This window comes from Gopherus evgoodei, chromosome 21 (genome assembly GCF_007399415.2).
Source record: "Gopherus evgoodei ecotype Sinaloan lineage chromosome 21, rGopEvg1_v1.p, whole genome shotgun sequence".
In the NCBI taxonomy this organism is placed as follows: domain Eukaryota; kingdom Metazoa; phylum Chordata; order Testudines; family Testudinidae; genus Gopherus; species Gopherus evgoodei.
The window spans coordinates 6,641,621-6,668,889 of NC_044342.1; the positions used below are offsets into that span (position 1 = coordinate 6,641,621).

General features: G+C 42.7%; 2 protein-coding genes across 2 annotated transcripts; both read right to left on the reverse strand.

Annotated features, from left to right (window-relative positions):
* Positions 1 to 318: 318 nt before the first annotated feature.
* LOC115637975 (olfactory receptor 1030-like) lies at positions 319 to 1,296 on the reverse strand. Its single transcript, XM_030539567.1, has one exon. It carries the CDS (start codon positions 1,294 to 1,296, stop codon positions 319 to 321), a length of 978 nt encoding a protein of 325 aa, XP_030395427.1.
* Positions 1,297 to 22,008: 20,712 nt separating this feature from the next.
* On the reverse strand, positions 22,009 to 22,978 carry LOC115637828 (olfactory receptor 1030-like). The gene is given in 2 exon segments (XM_030539447.1): positions 22,009 to 22,249; positions 22,251 to 22,978. Coding segments are annotated over 2 exon segments (969 nt in total).
* Between the last annotated feature and the right edge of the window lie 4,291 nt (positions 22,979 to 27,269).

A 27,269-nucleotide genomic window follows, 5' to 3' on the forward strand; every position in this document is an offset into this window, starting at 1 on the left:
GTAGAATCCGGGGAACTACAGACTGGTCAGCCTCACCTCAGTCCCTGGAAAAATTGTGAAGCAGGTCCTAAAGAAATGCAGTTTGAAGCACTTGGAAGAGAGGAAGGTGATCAGGAACAGTAAACAAGGATTCACCAAGGGCAAGTCATGCCTGACCAGTATGATGAAAGATGAATGCTCAAAAAGTAGCAGAGTAACAGAAAGAAAGAAAGAAAAAAAGAAAGAAAGAGTATGGTCAATAATGGGTAACCCTTTTCTGAAGGAATGAAATGGCCATGTCTAAGAAACTATATCAGTTCATCTCTATTTTACTATAGGTTAAAAATTTTCCTTTAAGCTTCTATGCCTGTTTCTGAAAGCAACTCGATTCAGAATAGTTTTTCTCAGGGACTGTTTGACCTCTTTGTTTCTCAGGCTGTAGATAATAGGGTTGATCATGGGAGTCAGAACTGTGTAGAAAAGAGAGAATATTTTGTTCAGAACCTTGGGAGTGTTGCTTGTTGGAAACACATAGACAGTAATCTCGCTCATGTATAAAATTGTCACCACAATGAGGTGAGAGGAGCAGGTGGAAAAGGCCTTTTGCCTCCCTGTGGTGGAATGGATTCTCATAATGGCAGTGATGATATAAATGTAGGATGTCAGTGTCAGTAGCAAAGGCACAAGTGTCCCTATGGTAGACACAGTAAATGTGGCCAGTTGCAGAGTCTGGGTGTCACCACAAGACAGTTTTATCATGGGTGAAAAATCACAAAAGAAATGGTCAATGTATTTGGAACCACAGAATGTTAATGGAAACAGGAAATAATTCAATGTGCCATTGACCAGAAAACTATATACCCAGGATCCCGCCACTAGCTGGAAACAAACTCTGCCATTCATCAGAGCAGCATAACGGAGTGGATTGCATATTGCTAAATATCGATCATAAGACATTGCCGCAAGCAACAGATTTTCTGTTGTTGCTATGATGGCAAAAAAATATGTTTGCACTAGGCAGCACTTAACAGAAATGGTCCTGTCCCCAGTCAGGAGACTGGCCAGCATCCTGGGCAGGGTGGTGGATGTGTAGGAGATCTCCAAGCAGGCCAAGTTCCCCAGGAAGAAGTATATGGGGGTGTGAAGGTGCTGATCAACCACAACGAGCATAATGATGAGGATGTTCCCGGCCATGGTCACAATGTAGATCAGTAGAAACAGCAGGAAGAGAAGGGGCTGAAGTTCAGGGGCATTCCCAAATCCTAAGAGGATGAATTCCACGACCAGGGTTTCATTTTTTCCTTCTGCTTTCTCCATAATATGTATCTAGAAACACAAAACCAGTAAATATTAATGGAGGAGTACACACAGTTAGGTTCTACTGTTGGTTACACTGCTGCGAAACTGGAGTAGGTAACCTCATAGCACTGCATCTCTCCACTGGAAAAATGAAGTTAAGACATTGAGTTTCCGATATATGATGATGAAGTACACGCAGTCAGGTTGTTCTATCACTTAAACTGGCAGAAAGCTGGAGTAGATAACCTCGTGCCACTGCATCTCTCCACTGGACAAATAAAGTTGTCAATAAACAGAGGAAGACTCGTATCATTAAGAGGTTGAGCTTCCAATATAGGTGAACCAAGAGCATGGAACTGTATTGAACTACAGAAATGTCCTGTCTAAGTCCCGTAAGCTCTCTTGAACTCTAAATAAAGACTTTTAAGCTCCAATTTTGAAGTATCTTTATCACATAGTGTCACATCAACAAATCTACAAGACATAATAAAAAAATTAATAGATTGGAAATGAAAGATGTTTAGAGTTCAACCCAGGGTACCTCCCCCCCTCATCAAAACTAACAAACAAACAAAAAACCTAAACACACATCAAGGGCTGTTTCCTGATCTCATTTACACCAGGGTATATTACATCAGCATCATATGGATTTACACAAGTGCAACTGAGATCAGAATCCAACCCCAAATAAAGAAATGTAAAGGAAATAAAAATGAAAATGCATCAGGAAAGAAAGCAGAGAGTCATATTTATCCAGAAGGGAGAATGATGTGCTTGTAGAAAACTGAAAAACTGGAGAATCACAGAGATATATAGACAGAATGAGGTGAATATATGGAGAGAGAGAGTTTATTTCTCAAAATTTTATGAGCAATAAAATACAGATAAGTTTAAAGAGAATTAGCAGATCCTTGCTATTAAACCAAAGGTATCAGACTCAATAACTCTGATATCTCTTCCTGTTTTTTATCCTACACACTTAGACTCATAGAATAGTAGAAGATTAGGTTGGAAGAGACCTTAGGAGGTCATCTAGTCCAACCCCATGCTGAAAGCCGAACTTACCCTAACTAAATCATCCCAGCCAGGGCGCTCTCAATCCGGGCCTTAGAAACCTCTAAGATGGAGATTCCACCACCTCCTTAGGTAACTCATTCCAGTGCTTCACCACCCTCCTAGTGAAATAGTGTTTCCTAATATCCAACCTAGACCTCCCCCAGTGCAACTTGAGACCATTGCTTCTTGTTCTGTCATCTGCCATCACAGAGAAGGAGCTGAGCTTCATCCTCTTTGTAACCCTCCTTCAAGTAGTTGAAGGCTGCTGTCAAATCCCCCCTCACTCTTCTCTTCTGCAGACTAAACATGCGCAGTTCCCTCAGCCTCTTCTCGTAAGTCATGTGCCTCAGCCCCCTGATCATTTTTGTTGCCCTCCGCTGGACTCTCTCCAATTTGTCCACACCCTTTCTGCAGTGGGGGACTCAAAACTGGATGCACTACTCCAGATGTGGCCTTCTTGGTATATCTTTATATATCAATTCTTAATATGTCCTAGTTTCTGAGCTCTTCGTCCACTGATTTATGATGCACCCATATAAACTATTTCTATACCAGGAGTGGCAACGGTACATTGACACTGGTGCAACAGGAATGTATGTGACACAAAAATGGAATTGGAGAAAGACACATATGCACAGAGAAGTGAGATTATATTTTTGTTTCAAAATGTTAACAAGCAATAAAACTGGCTAACCTAGTGAGGAGGACTTTAAACTAGGTTCAACGGGGATAAGTGAACAAGGCCCACAGGTAAGTGGGGAACATGGAGACCTTGGAGATGTGTGGGAAAGAAGAGGGAGCGTGGACTGTAATGGCAGAGAGAAAGGAGGGTCAGAGCAAAACTGGGAGGCAAGATCAAACCAGTGTCTTAGATGCCTATATACAAATGCAAGAAGTATGAGTAATAAGCAGGAAGAACTGGAAGTGCTAATAAAGAAATACAACTATGACATTGTTGGCATCACTGAAACTTGGTGGGATAATACACATGATTGGAATGTTGGTGTGGATGGGTACAGCTTGCTCAGGAAGGATAGACAGGGGAAAAAGAGAGGAGATGTTGCCTTATATATTAAAAATGTACACATTTGGACTGAGGTGGAGATGGACATAGGAGACGGAAGTGTGGAGAGTCTCTGGGTTAGGCTAAAAGGGGTAAAAAATAAAGGTGATGTGGTACTAGAAATCTACTACAGGCCACCCAACCTGGTGGAAGAGGTGGATGAGGCTTTTTTTAAACAACTAACAAAATCATCCAAAGCCCAAGATTTGGTGGTGATGGGGGATTTCAACTATCTAGATATTTGTTGGGAAAATAACATCACGGGGAACAGACTATCCAATAAGTTCTTGGACTGCATTGCAGACAACTTTTTATTTCAGAAGGTTGAAAAAGCTACTTGAGGGAAGCTGTTCTAGACTTGATTTTAACAAATAGAGAGGAACTTGTTGAGAATTTGAAAGTAGAAGGCATCTTGGGTGAAAGTGCTCATGAAATCATAGAATTTGAAATTCTGAGGAAGGGTAGAAGGGAGTACATCAAAATAGAGACGATGAATTTCAGGATGGCAGATTTTGGTAAGCTCAGGGAGCTGATAGATAAGGTCCCATGGGAATCAAGACTGAGGGGAAAAATAACTGAGAGTTGGCAGTTTTTCAAAGGAACACTATTAAGGGCCCAAAAGCAAGCTATTCCGCTGGATAGGAAAGATAGAAAATGTGGCAAAAGACCACCTTGGCTTAACCACGAGATCTTTCATGACCTAAAAAATAAAAAGGAGTCCTATAAAAAATGGAAACTAGGTCAGATTACAAAGGATGAATATAGGCAAACAACACAGGAATGCTGGGGCAAGATTAGAAAGGCAAAGGCACAAAATGAGCTCAAACTAGCTATGGGGATAAAGGGAAACAAGAAGACTTTTTATCAATACATTAGAAGCAAGAGGAAGACCAAGGACAGGGTATGTCCACTGCTCAATGAGGAGGGAGAAACAGTAACAGGAAACTTGGAAATGGCAGAGATTCTTAATGACTTCTTTGTTTCTGTCTTCACTGAGAACTCTGAAGGAATGTCTAGTGTAGTGAATGCTAATGGGAAGGGGGTAGGTTTAGAAGATAAAATAGAAAAAGAACAAGTTAAAAATCACTTAGAAAAGTTAGATGCTTGCAAGTCACCAGGGCCTGATGAAATGCATCCTAGAATACTCAAGGAGCTAATAGAGGAGGCATCTGAGCCTCTAGCTATTATCTTTAGAAAATCATGAGAGACAGGAGGGATATCAGAAGACTAGAAAAGGGCAAATATAGTGCCCATCTATAAAAAGGGAAATAAAAACAACCCAGGAAACTGCAGACCAGTTAGTTTAACTTCTGTCCCAGGGAAGATAATGGAGCAAGTAATTAAGGAAATCATTTGTAAACGCTTGGAAGGTGGTAAGGTGATCGTGAATAGCCAGCATGGATTTGTAAAGAACAAATCATGTCAAACCAATCTGATAGCTTTCTCTGACAGGATAACGAGACTTGTGGATAAGGGAGAAGTGGTGGATGTGGAATACCTAGACTTTAGTAAGGCATTTGATATGGTCTCGCATGATATTCTTATCAATAAACTAGGCAAATACAATTTAGATGGGACTGCTATAAGGTGGGTGCATAACTGGCTGGATAACCGTACTCAGAGAGTAGTTGTTAATGGTTCCCAATGCTGCTGGAAAGGTATAACAAGTGGGGTTCAGCAGGGGTCTGTTTTGGGACTGGCTCTGTTCAATATCTTCATCAACGACTTAGAAATTGGCATAGAAAGTATGCTTAAGTTTGCAGATGATACCAAACTGGGAGGAATTGCAACTGCTTTGGAGGACAGGGTCATAATTCAAAATGATCTGGACAAATTGGAGAAATGGTCCGAGGTAAACCGGATGACATTAAAAAAAGACAAATGCATAGTGCTCCACTTAGGAAGGAACAATCAGTTTCACACATACAGAATGAGAAGAGACTATCTAGGAAGGAGTACAGCAAAAAGGGATCTAGGGGTTATAGTGGACCACAAGCTAAATATGAGTCAACAGTGTGATGCTGTTGCAAAAAAAGCAGATGTGATACTGGGATGCATTAACAGGTGTGTTGTGAGCAAGACATGAAAAGTCACTCTTCCGCTCTACTTTGCGCTGATTAGGCCTCAATAGGAGTATTGTGTCCAGCTCCGGACAGCACATTTCAAGAAACATGTGGAGAAATTGGAGATTAGCAACAAAGAATGATTAATGTCTTGAGAACACGACCTATGAAGGAAGGCTGAAAGAATTGGGTTTGTTTAGTTTGGAAAAGAGAAGACTGAGAGGGGATGTGATAGCAGTTTTCAGGTTTTTAAAAGCGTGTCATCAGGAGGAGGGAGAAAACTTGTTCACCTTAGCCTCTAATGATAGAACAAGAAGCAATGGGCTTAAATTGCAGCAAGGGAGATTTAGGTTGGACATTAGGAAAGAGTTCCTAACTGTCAGGGTAGTTAAACACTGGAATAAATTGCCTAAGGAGGTTGTGGAATCTCCATCTCTGGAGATATTTAAGAGTAGGTTAGATAAATGTCTATCAGGGATGGTCTAGACAGTATTTGGTCTTGCCATGAGGGCAGGGGACTGGACTCGACGATTTCGAAGTTCCTTCCAGTCCTAGAGTCTATGTATCTATGAATAAACTCAAGTGGTGAAAAATAAAATACACACAAAAGGAGTCAATAAATTAGAAAAAATCCTGAAAGATAGGTTCACCAATGGCTGTTAGACAGATTGGACAGGGATGGTGTCCTAGTCTTTGTTTGCCAAAGCTGGAAATAGGTGAGAGGGATTGGACCACTTGGTGATCAGCTGTTCTGTTCATTCCCAGTGAAGCACACACACACACACACACACACACACACACACACACACACACACACACACACACACACACACACACACACACACACACATTGTGTCTCTTTCAGACTCACTTCCCAACATGTGTTGTTGTTCTTAGTTCCTGCAATGCATGTATATTCTTTTAATTTTATCCTTTCAAAGTGCAGTTGTTGTACTTTTTGAGTGGTCTATGCATTTCATAATTTTACTTCACTATTATTCTTAAATTGAATTATTTGAGCAGTGAGTTCTAAAATGCCTAACCTGTTCTGAATGGAGTAATTATCTATATGGCAATTTTTTAAAAAAATATATATTATATCTAGGTATCTAGGTTTTTTGTTTCTACTGGTAGCACACATCCTCACATGAACTCGATATTGGTGCACATTACAAAAATCATTCCGTACATAGATGGAAGAAATTAAAGGGAATATTGTCATGAGAGAATATGCTGTATATGGTGGATGGGAAAGGTAGAGGCTGATTGCTGTGTTATAAACAAGAATGTCATTTGTGATTGTTTATTTAGACAGTGGACAGTGGAGACATGGATCAAAGCCCATATCAGATGAGGAGAAAATAACTGTTCCCTTTGCCCGTAACCGTAGCCCCAAGGAGACCCTATGTTTGGAGACTGAAACAAAACCCTTTGTAGTCAATGACTGAGAGTCTTTCCCTTAAGTACAAAGGACTTTCAATCTGGCTCATGACTGTAAGATACAAGATGTTGGAGCATTGGAGCTATAGTGAGATAAAGAATGGTTTGCCCTCTCTTTTGAATCTAGTAACAGGATGACAACTTACACAGTAGGGGGCTGGGTGGTGATGGGGAGTTGACTCTTGGGTGAGAATTGATCTGATGATGTGCACAAACGAGTCCAACAGATACCATTCTCTCTCTAGTTATATTACAACCAATGTTACTTAGTGTTGATGAATGGCATAGTAAATTGCTTCACTCACTTTGGTTCATTATAAAAAATATTCAAGAGACCAAATAATCAATAGCGGTCAAGTTTATTGCTATAAACCAGTAATAATATGATACAGGAAAAAGAGAATTGGTGACAGGGAATGGATCACTTGATGATTACCTGTTCCATTCATTCCCTCTGAAGCACTTGGCATTGGCCAAGATGAGAAGACAGAATATTGGGCTAGATGAACCGTTAGTCTGATCCAGTATGGCCATACTTATATTTAAAATCTGAGAGTCATTCATTGCTTTTTCTTAGGCATGTTTTGTTATAACCCATCTGTGATGGATTCACCCTGAGAGCACTACTTGGAACTGGAGTTCCTGGAGCACTGTGACCTACCAGTCTGGGCTCCCTCTCACACTGTGCTGTTGTGGCAAGCTTTAGGCTCACTCTTGGTCCTACATTTCCTCCAGCATTCACACAGGTAGGGACACACCCAGCTGCAGTTACATGCAGCTCTCTGACCAGCCACTGCATGAACCAACAACAGTGAAGCTACAGTCAAGATAACCAGCAGTTCCCCAACCAAAGACCTCAGAGCTATACTGCCTTGCCCTGGTCAAAAAACTGACCAATACAAATTTGTTATCCAGTTCACTTCTCATTGTGAAGAGAAATATGGACACTTATCCTAACCCAGCTGAGATTTTTCCCCAGACACTTCACTTAAAGGCACACTGCTTTAGGTGAAACTACAGACACGTTTATAAACTATAAAAGATAGACTGTAAGTGATTATAAGGGACAGCAGACAGACTAAAGCAGATTACCAGCAAATAAATAAAAACTCAAACTAAGCATAAAACACTGGTTAGAGTGACTATGAATGACCAGTTTCTCACCCTGATGATAATACCAGCAGTCTGACAAATTCTCTTGGCACAAGCTGCATTTGCTTTGCTGCTTGGGTTTCTCAGGTTCCCATTCACAGGTTAGAAAGTGCTTTAGCCTGAGTCCAGCACTTCATACTATTCAGTCTTTGTCCCTCAGTTCTTTCCAGCTGTCCTCTTGTGTCGGCAGTGAAGAAGAACCAAGGATATTACTCCCTGTGTTATATAGCTTTAGCATGGGGTGGGGAGCCTTTGTTTCAGAACTTGGTTCCCAGAACAGTTTGTGGAAAAATACAGAGATCCCAAGATGGTGTCCAGGGTCATGTGGCCTGGTCACCTGCCTTTGTAGAGTCATGGCAACCATTAATTACAGGCTCTCTGGAGTGTTCTTAGAAAGACTCACCGGGTAGGAGATAAGCTTCTCTTAAGGCTTATTGTTTTCCCTCATGGGACATTAGCCTGAATAGACCCTTCCCAACCAACTATCTAGACTAATAGCATCTTTTCATTTGAAATAGATACATAGTCAATATTCATAACTTCAAATACAAAAATGACACCTGCATACAAACAGGAAAATCATATTCAGGAAATCATAACTTTTCCAATGACAGTTTAAATGACCTGTTTTGCACAAAAGCCATAATAGTTATGCTATAATCATATCATAACAATATCACTTGGAAGAACGTGGTGGGCAGTGTCGCAACATCTACCTTCATTTACTATCCCCCTGGATTAAACAAGCAATCCTGTTCTGTTTTATATGGGGGGTGCCTGAGCAGGTATTTTTTTTTCTAAATCAGATTATTTCATTTTTTACTGCGCTGCTTTAACTTTCACACTGATGATTTAGTATCAGCTGCACCCTTGCCTTAACCCTTCCTTCAGATTTTCTGAGATAAGATTATAGTCTTTGCACTACCTTTTCCATTGTCTTCTACTATTGACACTCTTCAATTATCTCAGAAAACTGAGCTTTGGGTTCCTATCTAGATGCCTGGATCCTACAGTGCTTCTTGGTGTCTTTTGTTATTATTCCCTTTCACAGAAATTAATGTCTCTCCTGGTTAGCAATTTCTCCTTCAGATGAAATGATGTAATCTCCCCTGATATTTCTGCTGGTGGGAATTTGAAAATATTGCATAGAGGAAAGTTAATCTTTGTTTTTGGAAAGGAAAAACAATGGTACAAGAACAGTCCAATAATTAACCTCAGGGGAAGTCATGGAAAACAACTGATTCCAAAGGGAAAATAATGGAGACAGGAGAACCGTTGACCCCAAAGACAAAGGAAAAAGAAAAAGGAATGTCTCATTTCAAAGGAAATTAATGCAGACAGAACTTCTGATCTCAATGGAAATCTGTGTTCATACCATATATTGGATGAGTAGATTTGTTAGAATAATAGGGAAAAAGGAACCGATATAAATTCATTTTTTATAGGAAGAAGAAAACTAAATGCTCCCAAGTGAAAAAAAATCTTAGATAAAGCTCCCAGGTTAGTCTGATCTCTGGAGCTGGAACTCCAAATAGCAGGCCAAGAAAAACCCTAAGCTGCCACCTGAACAAAGTTTTAATTCCTTGTTGACATAGGCTGTGGTTTTTGCAGGACCCTAAGGGACTTAGGCACCCAACTGCCTTTGAATGTCAAAGGGAATTGAGCACCTAACTTTTCTATGCTCTTTTGGCAATCCCCACTTTGATGCCAAATGGCCTAACTTACACCCATCCTTCTGGTCTTTGCTGAAAGAGCAGGGGGCTGCTTCTCCCAAAGTGCAAGGGACTATATTGTGGATGTGGGATGGGAAAGGTGGAGGTGGATTACTGTTCTGTAAAACGTGAAGGTAGCCCATATCAGACACGGAAAAATAACTGTTGCCTTTGCCCGCATGGGGCCTGACACAAAACCCCTTGTAATAAATGACTGAGGCTTTGGCTACACTGCCACTTCACAGCACTGCAACTTTCTCACTCAGGGGTGTGAAAAAACAGTGTCAATAATTGTGACATTCTCTACCTTGGAGGAGCATACTGTAACCCCATTATTCCTCAATTTCATATAATCATAATTTTACTTATAAAGCATGTCTTGTACCTGGTGGGGTGTCAAACAACCCATCAACAGCCACTGTCCAGCAAGGGAGCTATAATGCAATGACTCACCTGAATGAGGCCACACTAGGGGAATTGCTCAACTTTGCTGGATGGCTCAGCAATGCCCCCAGACATGCCTGGGCTTGTGCTGCCCAAGCACATGGAGTGGGGTTATAAAACAGGTGGAGTGGACACATACTGGGCCTTTCTCCTGGCCCCAGCTATGCTGCAAGCAGCCAAGACACTGAGAAGAAGACACAAGAACATAGGAACATAAGAATGGCCATATTGGGTCAAACCAAAGGTCCATCTAGCCCAGTATCCTATCTACCAACAGTGGCCAATGACAGGGGCCCCAGAGGGAGTGAACCTAACAGGCAATGCTCAAGTGATCTCTCTCCTACCATCCATTTCCACTCTTTGACAAACAGAGGATAGGGACACCATTCCTTACCCATCCTGGTTAATAGCCATTAATGGACTTAACCTTCATGAATTTATGCAGTTCTCTTTTAAACGCTGTGATAGTCCTAGCCTTCAACACCTTCTCAGGCAAGGAGTTCCACAGGTTGAATGTGTGCTGTGTGAAGAAGAACTTCCTTTTATTTGTTTTAAACCTTCGGCCCATTAATTTCCTTTGATGGCTTCTAGTTCTTGTATTATGGGAGCAAATAAATAACTTTTCCTCATTCACTTTCTTCACACCACTGATGATTTTATATACCTCTATCATATCCCCCCCTTAGTCTCCTCTTTTCCAAGCTGAAAAGCCCTATCCTCTTTAACCTCTCCTCATATGGGACCCGTTCCAAACCCCTAATCATTTCAGTTGGCCTTAACCAGTGCAATATAGTATATTCCTGGGGTATGGTGCTGGGAGCTGGGGGAATTTGGCTCTGGTGCCTTTCTCTATGAGATGCATAAGTGGCTCTGGGAGCACTTGTGTAATCTATCTGGGTGAGGGGCTCCACATGCTGTTGTGCTGAGTGATCACAGTGCCTGGAGGGCCTTGCTACTGATCACTAGCATGGTACTGTGAGAGACAGACCAGGCTAGAGAGAATTCAGGGGACACAGTGGTTCCACAGTCCCAGGCTGCACCCCAGGGGGATCCCGTCACAACAATGCACCAGTGCTGGTAGCAACTCCCCTTGTGGGAGTGGTTTTTTATACTGCTGGGAAAGCTCTCTCCTAGCTTTGGTGCCACGACTACATAGTCATGTTAAAGCACTGTCATGATAGCACTGACATGGCAGCGCTTTAATGTTGCTAGTGAAGACGTGCCCTGAGAGTCTTTCCCTGAGCTAGAAATGGCTCTGGACCCAGCTCTTTATTATAAGATGCAAGATGTTGGTGCATATGAGCCATATGAGCCATGGTGAGACAAACAATGGTTTGGCTTCTATTTTGTATCTACTAACAGGATGACAATTTATACAGCAGGGGGCTGGTTCGTGATGGGAAGTTGACTCGTGGGGAGATATTGATCTGATGACATGCACAAACCAGTCCAGCCGATACCATTTGCTCTTTTATTATATTGCAACCAATACAATGTTACTTAGTGTTTATTTATCATAAAATAAATTGTTTCACCCACTTTGATTCGTTAAAATTACTTTAAATAGACCAAGTAATCAATGTCAATCAAGTTTATTGCTACAAACCAGTAATAATATAGTGCAGGAAAAAGGTTCTGTATGATACCAATCTCCAAGCTAGACATCTCATGTTGTCATGTTACATTCACCTGATGCAGAAGGTGAGCTCTCAAATTTATACTGCTATGCCCATCTTTGTATACCTGTCCTGTTTACAAGTAACAGATGCTGTACCACATCATTCGAAACTAATCAGAGTTATACCTTGTTTTTTGTTACCATGCTGTACCCCTTCTCTCCTTGGTCTGAACAGATGCATTTCAAGTACCAAAGGGCATGAAAGCACCTGCTAGGCCTCTACCAGGGCTGCCCAGAGGCTTCCGGGGGCCTGGGGTATTCAACGGTGGGGGACCCCCGCTTCGGCGGTGATTCAGAGGAGGAGGATCCTTCTGCTCTGGAACCCCCTCCGAAGTGCCCCGAAGACCTGCGATGTTGGCCCCTCTACCTCTGAATTATCGCTGATGTGGGACCCGCCTCAGTAGTGCAGCCGGGTCTTCAGTGGTAATTCCGTTGCGAAGGGCCCCCGCTGCGGGTCTTCGGGGCACTTTGGCGGTGAGTCCCGGAACGGAAGGTCCCCTCGCCGCCAAAGTATTGCCAAAGACCCAGCTGTACTTTGGCTTCGGGTCCTGCTTCGGCTGTAATTCGGCGGCGGGGGGTCCTTTCGCCCTGAAGTGGAAGGACCCCCCCGCCGGCGAAGACCGGGAGCAGAGGAAGCTCCGGGGGCCCGGTTCCCACAAGAGTTTTCCGGGGTTCCCAGAGCGAGTGAAGGACCCCGCTCCAGGGGCCCCGAAAAACTCTCCTGGGGCCCCCTGTGGGGAATGGGGCCTGGGGAAAATTGCCCCATTTGCCCTCCTCCCCGGTCGGCCCTGGCCTCTCCTAGGGCAGTACAATCATATGTTTTGTCCTCTTCGGGTTATTCCAGTACAGGCCTGTGAAAACATTTCCCTACCTGTCTCTATGATAACATAATCATATGTCCTTTTTTGGTCAACTGTCCTATCTACTCCAGCCAAATCTGACTTAAGATAATGCAAGGAGTTATGGGATACGTACCATAAGGGAATAGGAATGGACTTAAGGTGTAGGCCAATTTAAGCTATATAACTGCTATACTATTTGTGCCTAATATATACTAATGTACAGATGATTTGGGTAATCCATATTTGTACCTAAATCATCAAAGTGCCAGATAGTGTTGTATTCAGAAGCCATGTGTCACCAGGTCTTTAGAGATATTAGATTCCTGACAATTAGAACTGAGCAAAAAATTACTTTTTTGGTTCAGTGGCTAAATAAAAGAATCCAGGAAAAAATGGGCTTGTTTGGAACCAAGGCTGGGCAAGCACACTCCATGCTAGAACTCCACCCATATAGCAGCTCTGAGTTTATGGATAACTCCAGGGGCAGGTGACAGATGAAGCACAGAGGTGCACAGGCTTTGCAAAAGTCTCTAAACATAATTATTCTTTACTTAGGTTGCACAAGAAATACACTGTGATAGAGAAAACAATAAAAAACTTACATGCATTTCCCTGCCTCAGTTTCCTCACCCATCTGGGGCATTCTTAGGGCTTGGTAAGGAGTCCCTTAGGGTACCCAGGATTCCCATTCCTCAGTTCATGGCTCTTTCTGTGAATCATGGAATCTCTATCTCTGAGCCCGGTAGTTCTTCTACTTTCTTTCTTAAATAACTGGTGAGAGACTCCTCTTTATAACCTCCAATTCTCTTTGTCAGGTGACCTCTTCCAAATTCAGACCAATTATGTGATCAGAGCCTTGGTCTACACTTAACCACAACCCCCCAAGCAATACAGCTAAACCAACAAAACCTCTGGGGTAGACACAGATATGTAGACAGAAGAGGGCTTCTGTTTGCTCAGCTAACATCATTCAGGAATTGCTGTTCCAGCAGAAAAACTCCTTCTCTCAGCATTTGCTGTGTCTAGATGAGGGGGCTCTGCCAGTATAGCTATTGGTTAGCTGTAGCACCATAGTGTAGACACTTCCTTCATTGGCAGAAGGATGTTTTCCATGTAGTTAATCCACTTCCCTGAGAGGCAGTTGCTAGTTTAGTGGAATAAGTCTTCTGCTGAACTAGCTTCATCTATACCAGGGGTTAGGTTGATTTAATTACGGTAATCAGGGCATGAATTTTTTCACAGCCCGGAAGGACATATCTGGGTCCATCTAACTTCTAAGTGTAGACAGGCATCTATAGTGCAGACATACCCTTTACACCCGCCAGGTGATTCATTGTTAGATACAGGGGTGAAAGTAACTCACAGGACTTACCTGTACAAACGGAGTCCTGGGGGGTGGGCTGTCCTCATCCAGAAGAGGTATGGCCTCAACCAGAAGAGGCGGGGCCACAAGATTTAAAGGCCTTGGGGCACCAGCTGTGGCTGGGAGTCCCAGGGTCTTTAAATCACCCAGGTGGCTCCCAGCTGCAGAGGTGGCTGGGAGCCCCCGGAGCGAACTAAAGGGCCCAAGGCTCCAGCCTCCATGGAGCTCCGGGCCCTTTACATGCTGGCACCAGCACAGCTGCCAAAGCTGCAGGCGGGATTTAAAGGGCTCTTCCAGGCTCCCTGCCGCATCAGGGAGCTCGGAGGAGCGCTTTAAATGTCAGCCTCAGCCTAACCCAAGCCCTTTAAATCCCCACTGCAGAAGTCGATGCGGTCCGGCATGGCGTGTCGGACCGGACTGGCTCACTTTCACCTCTGGTTAGACACCTCCACACCTCTGGAGCTCAGAGTTGAAAAGTGGGTTTGCCACACGTGTCAGCGTCGTTGTGGAAGGGGGATTGTGGAAGCATGGCTCACCAGCATGCATCCCCCTTATGCAGGGTTTCTCAAACTGGGGGCTGGGACCCCTCAGAAGGTCACAAGATTATTATAGGGGGCATTGAGAGCTGTCAGCCTCCACCCCAAGTCCCCCATTGCTTCTAGCATTTATAATGGTGTTAAGTATATGAAAAAGTGTTTTAAATTTAGAATGGGGGGGGTTACACTCAGAGGCTTTGTCATAGTATAATTCCCAAATCTAAACCTTAGCGTCCAAATATGAGTACTAGCATGAATTCTCCTAAGCTTAATTACCAGCTTAGATTCTGTAGCGCTGCCACCAATCAGGAATTTTGGGACCTGATACCCCCTGGTCCCCCCAAACCCTTCCCTGGGGACCCCCAAGACCCAGATTCCTTGAGTCTCAAAACAAAGGGGAATAAACCATTTCCCTTCCCCCTCCTTTTCTTCATCTCAGCTCTTTCCCACCCTGGGTACACTAGGAGACCACCGTGATTCAACTCCTTGAATCACCTCTTCCCCCTCCCTTCTTCCCTGGAGAGAGATACAGAGATAAACCCAGAGAGCAGGTTTTTCTTCCCTCCTCCCTATACTTTCTCCGACCAATTCCCTGGTGAGTGCAGACTCCCTTCCCTGGAGTCTTACAAAAGATAACCAAAAAAATCACTTAGATTCTAAAAAAGAGGAAAACTTTAATAAAGAAGGAAAAACATAAAAATTGTGTCTGTAATCAAGATGGTAAATATACAGGGTTTTTATAGCTTATAGACAATAGAAAGAAGCTTTCTCCAGCAGAAACACAATTTAAGCTACTTCCAGCAAGTACACATCTGCAAATAAGAAAAACAAGTTAAAAGACTTTAACAGCCTTTTTACTTACTGACTATTCTGAATAGATAAGAGATTGTAGCACGGAAATTGGCAGAAACCTGGTTGCACCTCTAGTCTCGTCCAGGACCCCGAGAGAACAAAGCCAAACCCAAAAACACACACAAAGGCTTCCCTCCACACGAGGTTTGAAAGTATCTTTTCTCCTGATTGGTCCTCTGGTCAGGTGTTGCAGGTCACTGTTTGTTAACCCTTTACAGGTGAAAGAGACATTAACCCTTAGCTATCTGTTTATGACAGGCTTGCTATGTGAAAGGAATCACCAGTACAAAAATATGAGAACCACTGCCCATATGGCTTGTGCATCAGGGCCCCATAGATAATTGTAACAACCATGAGATGAGAGGAGCAGGTAGAAAAGACCTTTTGATTCTCTATGGCGGATGAGATTCTCAGGATGGCGCACACACCAAAACTCCTCATCTGTGATAGAGGAGCACAAGTCCCATGGACTCTCTCCCTCCGTTTTAAAATGGTACTTTATTTTTATTTACTTTCTTTTTTCTCTTTCTTGTGTGTTTTTCTTAATATTTATATTTTTTGCTTTTTATTATATTTTACTTGTATATCCTGTTTTATTTTATTGTCATTTCTATATTTTGTTTTATTTCATTTTATTTTCACTTTTTATTGTTTTTATTGTATTTTCTAATTTTTATTACTTTACTTTTTCATATTTTATTATTTTATTTTTAAGTCTGTTAATATTTTTGTATTTTATTTATTATTATTTTAAATTTATTTGCACTTTCTATAAATGTATTATTTTTTCTATTTTTTAATTCTACTTTATGTGAATTGTATCTGCATAGCGAATCTCCTAGCATGGGCCACCTAATTCAGCTCTCCTTCCCTTAACCTCAAAGGAATAATTGCTATCTATTACCTCTCACTAGACAAATATAAAAAAGAAAGAAAGACAAAATAAAGAATCAAAGGGAGCTTTCAGTAAAGCAAGTGGGCTAAATATCTTCAAACTGCTCTGACAAATAAATCCCTTTGCAGATCAATTGCAGCAGCAAGGGAAAAGTCATTTCAGTGGGCAGCCATTATGTATAAAAGCGAAATTTTGAAGGAAATGAGAAGCACGCTATCATTTTACAGAATCAAGTGGAAAAGCACAGAGGATTAAGTGTGAAGAATGGATGGGGCTATCCTCGTGTTAATCGCAAGAAACACGTCAATGTTTGAGAGAAGGGCTAGATAGCAAGGTGCAGTATCCTTGCTGTATATTCACTGTAACCTGGGGGGGAACCTGCTTTTGAAGTTCTCCATACAGAAGAAAGAAAGAAAGAAAGAAAGAAAGAAAGAAAGAAAGAAATCAAAGATTTTTGACAAGCAAAGGGACTGTCGCTTTGTGTTTAACAAAAGGGCTACCTCTTCCGCTTTGATAAGTCTCCATAGCTCTTTGTTCCCTACCTCTCAGCTTATACCAGGTAGGAGTTCTTTGGGCCCCAGCCCTGTAAGACAATCAGTGATTTCCCTTCACCTCATAGAATCCAGACTTCATTTCTATTGAACAGCTCAGCACAGGGATGTGATCAACTCCATGAGGATATCTGGGACATGAAGGAAGTGTTGGTGTGATTAACAAATTAGAGGATTGAGCCAAAAGAAACCTGATGAGGTTCAACAAGAACAAGTGCATTTAGGACCAGGGCTGGCTCCATGTTTTCTGCTGCCCCAAGCTGTAAAAAAAAAAAAAAAAAAAAAGCCTCTCCACTCCCTCTGTGAGGGAGTGAGGGACCCGCCTCCCAATTGCTGCCGAAGACCCAGACCTGCCACCCCAATAGCGGCTGGAATGCCCCTTCCTGATATTGACAGGCCCAAGCACTTGCTCCTTTAGCTGGTGCCTGGAGCCAGCCCTGCTTAGGACAGAACAATCCCATTCACTGTTACAGACTAGGGACCGAATGGCTAGTCAGCAGTTCTGCAGAAAAGGACCTAGGGGTTACAGTGGATGAGAAGCTGGATATGAATCAACAGTGTGCCCTTGATGCCAAGAAGGCTAATGGCATATTGGGCTTCATTAGAAGGAACATTGACAGCAGATTGAGGGATGTGATTATTCCCCTCTATTCAGCACTGGTGTATTGCATTCAGTTTTGGGCCTCTCACTGCAGAAAGTATGTGGACAAGTTGGAGAGAGTCCAGCGGAGGGCAAGGAAAGTGATCAGGGGGCTGAGACACATAACTTTGGAGAAGATGCTGAGGGAACTGGGCTTGTATAGTCTTCAGAAGAGAAAAGTGTGGGGGGGAGGGGGGGATTTGATAGAAGCCTTCAACTACTAAAGGGGTGGGGAGGATGGATCCAAAGAGGATGGAGCTAGGTTTTTCTCAGTGGTAGCAGATGACAGAACACGGAGTAATGGTCTCAAGTTGCAGTGCGGGAAGTCTAGGTTGGATATTAGGAAACACTATTTCACTAGGAGGGTGGTGAGGTGCTGGAATGGGTTACCTAGGAAGCTGGTGGAATCTCCATCTCTATAGGTTTTTAAGACCTGGCTTGAGAACCCCCTGGCTGGTATGATTTATTTGTAGATTGGTCCTCCTTTGAGGAGGGGGTTGGACTAGATAACCTTCTGAGGTTTCTCCCAACCCTAATCTTCCTATGATTATATGAATATGTGATATGTTTCCATACAGAGCTCCCCAGTCTGCAAGCGGGACCAGAAAAACCCTTTACAATCAGAGTAGTAGCTTGTAATTTTAACCCAGTTTTCAATACACCACATTCTAGATAAGGATGAATTACTTTGTTACAAAGTTTCTGGCCTACTGGGAGTAGGTGTCTGATCTAGGAAGAGAAATGAAAAGTTGTAATTCTCAGATGTGCCTTAACCATAAGACACCCATCCCTTGCTGGAAAACACATTCAGCATGGTGTCAAGTATCAGAGTGGTAGCCGCGTTATTCATTCATGATGAGAATGAATAGTCATTAGGCCAGAAAGCAAGTCCAAGGATGACTGTGTAGTCCACTTGGGGGTGGGAGATGGAAGTACAAACCCCACTTTCAATAACTATTTCATTATTTATACCAAATGGAACCACTTTAAGAGGAGAGAGAGAGAAAAAGAGAGAGAGAGAGAGAGATAAAGCTTGTGAGGAAAGTGTTGCATAGCCCCGTGCACTTGTTTCCGGTGTGGGAGAAGACTGAATGTGGGTCTTCCACATACCCCCCCTCAACCTCCCGCACAGCAGTGCTCTAACCACCAGGTTAAATGTTATAAAGGGGGTAGATCCTGAAAGATTTTGATTGATTTGAGTAAAATTCATGAACCACTTTGGGCTGAACAAATCCACTATTCATCCAAACAGAGCCTGATTCATGAGGCCACAAACTACAAATATCTCCATCTATGCAAACTATATGTCCCTACATCAGAGAACTGCAAGTGGGTGGTCAGGGGACCAATGGGCACCTAAACAGTTAAAAGGACAACAGGGAAATGACCATGTTTTTTGGCAAAAAACAGGGCCCAAAAATTTGGAGGAAGAATAAAAATATCAGGAAGACTCAGTGATAATGTATTCTTTAATTTACTTTTTAGTCAAACCTTAGCAGTAAATATTTGTATGTGTATAGTGTGTTACTGTGTGAGGGGAAGGAGGCCCATGTGATAGCATTTAGGTTGAGATTGGCAAAGTTGCCTACTGCTTTTCGGTGCTCATTTCCTGTTCGTTTGAATTGATTCATTTTATTTGGATGAGGGAGGGAAATCAGGTCTTATGAGCTTTGAAAATTTTGGCCAAATATCTTCTGTTAGCATTTTACATGTATCAATATCTATATTGATATCAGAATTGATATAAAAATAGATATGTTAATGTTGCCTTCACCGAACAAAGATGGATGAATAGGCAGGAAATTTCACATGGCAGGACACTGAGATTCTTAAACCTCCACAGACTTTCATGTTTTGGTTACCCAGCTACAGATCTGCAGAGAATACTGCGCAACCAAATTTCTTTACTCGCTGCAGTGACAATATTGTTTACCTATTTTTCAGAGGACTAATTGACAACAGATGAGCCTAATCACTGGAGAATGAATGTCATTGGCATCATCAGTAGGTGTGGAAAAGACTCAGAAGCACTCAAAAGATATTAAGCTCCTTGCAGAATTTGAGCAGTAGTGTTCATGTATGGATGACTGAAGTAGAGTGCTCTACTGAAATGTGTCTTTTCTAAAAGAATGTCTCAAACCGTATGTCTACACTACAGGATTATTCCGATTTTACATAAACCAGTTTTGTAAAACAGATTGTATAAAGTCGAGTGCACGCGGCCACACAAAGCACAATAATTCAGTGGTGTGCGTTCATGTACCGAGGCTAGCGTCGATTTCTGGAGCTTGCACTGTGGGTAGTTATGCCGTAGCTATCCCATAGTTCCCACAGTCACCCTCACCCATTGGAATTCTGGGCTGAGATCTCCATGCATGATGGTGCAAAAACAGTGTAGCGGGTGATTCTGGGTAAATGTCGTCACTTATTCCTTCCTCCATGAAAGCAACGGCAGAAAATCATTTTGTGCCCTTTTTCCCTGGATTGCACTGGCAGACGCCATAGCATGGCAGCCTTGGAGCCCGTTTTGCCTTTTGTTACTGTCACCATATGTGTACTGATGCTGCTGACAGAGACGGTACTGCAGCGCTACACAGCAGCATTTATTTGCCTTTGCAAGGTAGCAGAGACAGTTACCAGTTGTTCTGTATTGCCTGCTGTTCCACTGTAAATTGGCGATGAGATGACGGTTATCAGTCGTTCTGTACCATCTGCTGCTGTCATGGGTGCTCCTGGATGACCTTCGCTGAGATCGGCTGGGGAGCAAAGACAAAAATGTTTATGTTGTATCTCAAAATAGAGTCAGTCCTGCCTAGAATATGGGGCAAGTGTACTAGAGAACCAGTGTATCAGAGAACCAGACAGCACAGCCGCACCGTGTCAGATCCCACAGAAATGATGAGCTACATGCCATTCAAGGGGGTGTCCCTGCAACAATCCCACCCGTTGCTTCCCTTCTCCCCCAACCCTTCTGGGCTACCGTTGCAGGGTCCCCCCATTTGTGTGATGAAATAATAAAGAATGCAGGAATAAGAAACACTGACTTTTTAGTGAGATAAAATGAGGGGGAGGCAGCCTCCAGCTGCTATGACAGTCCAGGCAGGACATAATCTTTTATTTAGACTTAAAGAGGGAGGGGGGCTGATGGAGTTCAGCCCCCAGTTGCTATGATGAGGACGGTTACCAGCCGTTCTCTACCATCTGCTGGGAATAACTGGGAGTCATTCCTATTTTTACCCAGGTGCCCCCTGCCGACCTCACCTGAGGCCATCCAGGAGCACTCAAGGGCTGATCACGAGGAAGGCTACCAGTCCTCCTACTGCACTGTACCGTCTGCCACCAGGGAAGGGAGGGGAGAGGATGCTGCTGTTTGTTGCCCCAGCACTGTGTCTACCAGCAGCATGCAGTAGACATATGGTGACATTGAAAAAAGTCAAGAAATGTTTTTTTCCCTTTTCTTTCAGTAGTAAATTGACGAGATATACCCTGAACCACCCCAGACAATGTGTTTGACTCTACAGGCATTGGGAGCTCAGCCAAGAATGCAAATGCTTTTTGGAGACTGCGGGGACTGTGGGATAGCTGGAGTCCTCAGTACCCTCTCCCTTCCTCCATGAGCGTCCATTTGATTCTTTGGCTTTCCTTTACGCTTGTCACACAGCACTGTACTGTGGACTCTGTATCATAGCCTGGAGATTTTTTTCAAATGCTTTGGCATTTTGTCTTCTGTAACAGAGCTCTGATAGAACAGATTTGTCTCCCCATACAGCGATCAGATCCAGTATCTCCCGTACGATCCATGCTGGAGCTCTTTTTGGATTTGGGATTGCATTGCCACCTATGCTGATCAGAGCTCCAGGCCGGGCAAATAGGAAATGCAATTCAAAAGTTCGTGGGGCTTTTCCTGTCTACCTATCCAGTGCATCTGAGTTCAGATTGCTTTCTAGAGCAGTCACAATGGTGCACCGTGGGATACCACTCGGAGGCCAATACCATCGATTTGCGGCCACACTAAGCCTAATCCGATATGGTAATACCGATTTCAGCACTACTCCTCTCTTCGAGGAGGAGTACAGAAACTGGTTTAAAGAGCCCTTTATATCAATATAAAGGGCCTCGTTGTGTGACGGGTGCAGCGTTAAATCGGTTTAACGCTGCTAAAATCGGTATAAACTCATAGTGTAGACCAGGCCTTACAGTATCAAGTTTTGTATAAAGAAATGTGCATGAATTGTATGAAAGATGAATGCTCAAAAAGTAGCAGAGTAACAGAAAGAAAGAAAGAAAGAAAGAAAGAAAGAAAGAAAGAAAGAAAGAAAGAAAGAAAGAAAGAAAGAAAGAAAGAAAGAAAGAAAGAAAGAAAGAAAGAGGTAACTCTGTTCTCAAGGAATGAAATGGGCCATGTCTAAGAAAATATCTCAGTGCATCTGTATTTTATACAGGCTAAAATTTTCCCTTTAAGATTCTATGCCTGTTTTTGAAAGCAACCTGTTTCAGAATAGTTTTTCTCAGGGACTCTTTGACCTCCTTGTTTCTCAGACTATAGATAACAGGGTTGATCATGGGAGTCAGGACTGTGTAGAAGACAGAGAATATTTTGTGTAGGACCTTGGGAGTGTTGCTTGGTGGAAACACATATACAGTAACCAGACTCATGTAAAAAATGGTCACCACAGTAAGGTGAGGTGGAAAAGGCCTTTTGCCTCCCTGTGTTGGAAGGGATTCTCAGAATGGCAGTGATGATATGAATGTAGGATGTCAGTGTCAGTAGCAAAGGCACAAGTGTCTCTATGGTAAGCACAGTAAATGTGGCGAGTTGCAGAGTCTGGGTGTCACCACAAGACAGCTTTATCATGGGTGAAAAATCACAAAAGAAATTATCAATTTCTTTGGAACCATAGAATGTTAATTTGAACAAGAAATAATTTAGTGTGCCAACGACCAGAAAACTATATACCCAGGATCCTGCCACTAGCTGGAAACAAACCCTGCCATTCATCAGAGCAGCATAATGTAGTGGATTGCATATTGCTAAATACCAATCGTAAGACATTGCTGCAAGCAGCAGATTTTCTGTTGTTACTATGATAGCAAAAAAATATGTTTGCACTAGGCAGCACTTAACAGAAATGGTCCTGTCCCCAGTCAGGAAACTGGTCAACATCCTGGGCAGGATGGTGGATGTGTAGCAGATCTTCAAGCAGGCCAAGTTCCCCAGGAAGAAGTACATGGGGCTGTGGAGGTGCTGATCAACCACAACTAGCATAATGATGAGGATGTTGCTGACCATGGTCATAATGTAGATCAGTAGAAACAGCAGGAAGAGAAGGGGCTGCAGTTCAGGGGCATTCCCAAACCCTAAGAGGATGAAATCCATGACCAGGGTTTCATTTCTCCCTTCTGCTTTCTCCATAATATGTATCTAGAAACACAAAACCATTAAATATTAATGGAGTACACACAGTCAGGTTGTCCTGTCGGTTACACTGCTGGGAAACTGGAATAGGTAACCTCGTGCTACTGCATCTCTCCACTGGAAAAATGAAGTTAAGACGTTGAGTTTCCAATATATGATGATGGAGTACACACAGTCAGGTTGTTCTGTCACTTAAACTGGCAGAAAGCTGGAGTAGGTAACCTCCTGCCACTGCATCTTTCCACTGGAAAAATGAAGTTGTCAATAAACAGAGGAAGACTCATATTGTTAAGAGGTTGAGCTTCCAATATAGATGAACCAAGAACATGGAACTCTATTGAAGTACAGAAATGTTCCATCTAAGTCCCATAAGCTCTCTTGAACTCTAAATAAAGAATTTTAAGCTCCAATTTTGAAGTATCTTTATCACATCAGTGTCACATCAACAAATCTACAAGACACAATAGAAAATTAATAGATTGGAAATGAACGATGTTTAGAGTTCAACCATGGGTTCATCTCCCCCACCCCAAAACAACCAACCAACCAAACAAACAAAAACCCTAAACACACATCATGGGTGTTTCCTGATCTCATTTACACCAGGGTATATTACATCAGCGTCATATGGATTTACACAAGTGCAACTGAGATCAGAATCAACCCTATATAAAGAAATGTAAAGGAAATAAAAATGAAAAGGCATCAGGAATGAAAGTAGAGAGTCATTTTTATCCAGAAGGGAGAATTATGTGCCTGCAGAAAAATGAAAAAAAGGAGAATCACAGAGATATAGAGAGAATGAGGTGAATATATGGAGAGAGAGAGAGAGAGAGAGTTTATTTCTCAAAATTTTATGAGCAATAAAATATAGATAAGTTTAAAGAGAATTATCAGATCCTTGCTATTAAAGCAAAGGTATCAGAATCAATAACTCTGAAATCTTTTCCTGTTTTTCACCTACACACTTAGAATCATAGAATCGTAGAAGATTACTGTTGGAAGGGACCTCAGGAGATCATCTAGGCCAACCCTGTGCTGAAAGCTGGACCAACCCCAACTAAATCATGCCAGCCAGGGTGTTCTCAATCTAGGCCTTAAAAACCTCTAAGGATGGAGATTCTACCACCTCCCTAGGTAACTCATTCCAGTGCTTCACTATCCTCCCAGTGAAATAGTGTTTCCTAATATCCAACCTAGACCTCTCCCACTGCAACTTGAGACCACTGCTTCTTGTTCTGTCATCTGCCACCACTGAGAAGAAGCTGAACTCTATCCTCTTTGGAACCCCCCTTCAGGTAGTTGAAGGCTGCTATCAAAGCCCCCTCACTCTTCTCTTCTGCAGACTAAACATGCCCAGTTCCCTCATCTTCTCCTTGTAAATTATGTGTCCCAGCCCCCAATAATTTTTATTGCCCTCCGCTGGACTCTCCAATTTGTCCACATCCTTTCTGTAGTGGGGGACCCAAAACTGGATGCACTACTCCAGATGTGGCCTTCTTGGTATATCTTTATATATCAATTCTTGATATATCATAACTTTGAGCTCTTCATCCACTGATTTATGAGGCACCCACATAAACTATGTCTACACCAGGAGTGGCAACGGTACATTGACACTGGTGCAACAGAAGTGTATGTGACACAAAAATGGAAATGTAGAAAGACACATATGCACAGAGAAGTGAGACTATATTTTTGTTTCAAAATTTTAACAAGCAATAAAACTCATGTGGTGAAAAATAAAATACACACACACAAGGAGCCAATAAACTAGAAAAAAATCCTGGAGGATAGGTCCATCAATGGCTTTTAGACAGGATGGTCTCTGTTTGCCAAAAGCTGGAATTGGGGGACAGGGATTGGGTCACTTGATGATTAGCTGTTCTGTTCATCCCCAGTGAAGCACTTGGCATTGGCCACTGATAGAAGACAGGATACTGTGGGAGATGGACCTTTGGTCTGACCCAGAATGGCTCTTTTTATATTCTAAATCTGACAGCCATTCATTGCTCTTTTGGGGGGCATGTTTTGCTATAACTCATCTACTTTCATTTCCTTTCCCCCTGGATTGAACAAGCAATCCTGTTCTGTTTTATATGGCGGGTGCCTGAGCAAGTATTTTTCTGTTCTAAATGAGATTATTTCATTTTTCTTGTGCTGCTTTAACTTTCACATTGAGGATCCATTGTCAGCCTCACCCTTACCCTAACCCTTCCTTCAGATTTTTTGAGATAAGATTATAGTTTTTGCACTACCTTTTCCATTGTCTTCTACTACTGATACTCTTCAATTATCTCAGTAAACTTAGCTTTGGGTTCCTATCTGGCTGCAGGGCTGCCCAGAGGATTCCTGAGGCCTGGAGCAAAGTGTGGGCACTGCGGCACTTGTACTCACCTGGCGGTGGTCCGGGTCTGTGTGGCATTTCAGCAGCTGGGAACCCTTCAGTCGCTCCATGTCGTCAGCACTGAAGGGCCCCACATCACCCAAATGCTGCCAAAGACCTGAAACGGTGCTGGGCCAGGGCTCGTGGGGTGTCTGTGGGGCCCGGGGCAAATTGCCCCACTTGCCCCTGCCCCTGTGCGACCCTGTCTTGCTGCCTGGATTTTAGAGTGCTTCTTGGTTTATAAATTTATTTTTATTATTCCCTCTCACAGAAATTAATGTGTCTCCTGGTTGGTAATTTCTCCTTCAGATGAGATGATGTAATCTCCCCAGCTATTTCTGCTGGTGGGAATATGAAATTATTGCATAGATGAAAGTTAATATTAGTTATTAGAAAGGAAAAACAATGGTACAAAGACAGTCCTGTTACTAACCTCAAAGGGGGAAGTCATGGAAAACAACTGATTCCAAAGGGAAAATAATCGAGGCAGGAGAACCGTTGACCCCAAAGACAAAGTTACAGAAAAAAGGGAATGTCTCATTTCAAAGGAAATTAATGCAGACAGATCTCAGTGGAAATCTCTGTTCATCGGATATATGAGAGGTGTAGATCTGCTAGAATACTAGAAAGAAGGAACGAATATCAATTGTATTTTATAGGAAGAAGAAAATTAAATGCTGCCAACTTAAAAAATTCTTGGATAAAGCTCCCAGGACAGTCTGATCTCTGGACCTGGAACTTGAAACACAGGGAAAGAAGTCCCCGAAGCTGCCACATGAACAATGCAGAGCAGTGCAGGGTGGCATGTGTTCAGGTGCCCCTCCCTCCGCTGCCCTGCTGCCATGTTGCTTCTGCTCTCTGCCTTGGAGCCCCTGGCTAGTACCTCTTGGGAAACTCCTGCTTGCTGTGCAAAGCCGGGAGGGAGATGAGGTTGTTCCCCTTCCCCGCCACCCTTCAGCCCATGTACCCCATCTCCGCAGAGATGGGAAGGGGCGACATGGCTCAGGAGAAAGAGATCTCAGTTGCTGCAGTGTGAGCCAACTGGTGGGAGTGCCTTAAAGAGACAGTGCACGGTCTCTCATAGACTTCCCCAGCAGCCGGCACACACACATTCTGTCTCTGTCTCTCTCACACATACACACCATTTTCTCTCTCTCGCACACATACACACTCTTTGTCTCAAACTTACAGACACAGTCTCTGTATCTCACACACAAACACATGATCTCTGACTCACACATATATACACACTCTCTGTCTCACCACACACACACTGGCTCTGAAACATGCACGCGCGCGCACACACACACACACACACTGTCTCTTTCACACTCACCTCCCAACATGTGTTGTTGTTGTTAGCTCCTGCAATGCATGTATATTCTTTTAATTTTATCCTTTCAAAGTGCACTTGTACTTTTTGAATGGTCTATGCATTTCATACTTTTATTTCACTATTATTCTTAAATTGAATTCTTTGAGCAGTGAGTTCTAAAATGCCTAACCTGTCCTGAATGGAGTAATTATCCATATGGTAACTTTTTAAAAATATATATTATATCTAGGTTTTTGTTTCTACTGGTAGCACACATCCTCACATTAACTCGATATTGGTGCACATTACAAAATTCATTCCATACATGGATGGAAAAAATTAAAGGGAATATTGTCATGAGAGAATATGCTGTATATATTGGATGGGAAAGGTGGAGGCGGATTGCTATATTGTGAATAGGAATGTAGTTTGCGACTGTTTATTTTGGCAGTGGGTAGTGGAGACATGGATCAAAGCACAAATAATCAATGGTGGTCAAGTTTATTGCTATAAACCAGTATTAATATGATACAGGAAAAAGAGAATTGATGACAGGGAATGGATCACTTGATGATTACCTGTTCTGT

Coding starts and splice junctions, on each gene's coding strand:
- LOC115637975 (XM_030539567.1), bottom strand. CDS start 1,296: ATGGAGAAAGCAGAAGGAAAAAATGAAACCCTGGTCGTGGAATTCATC.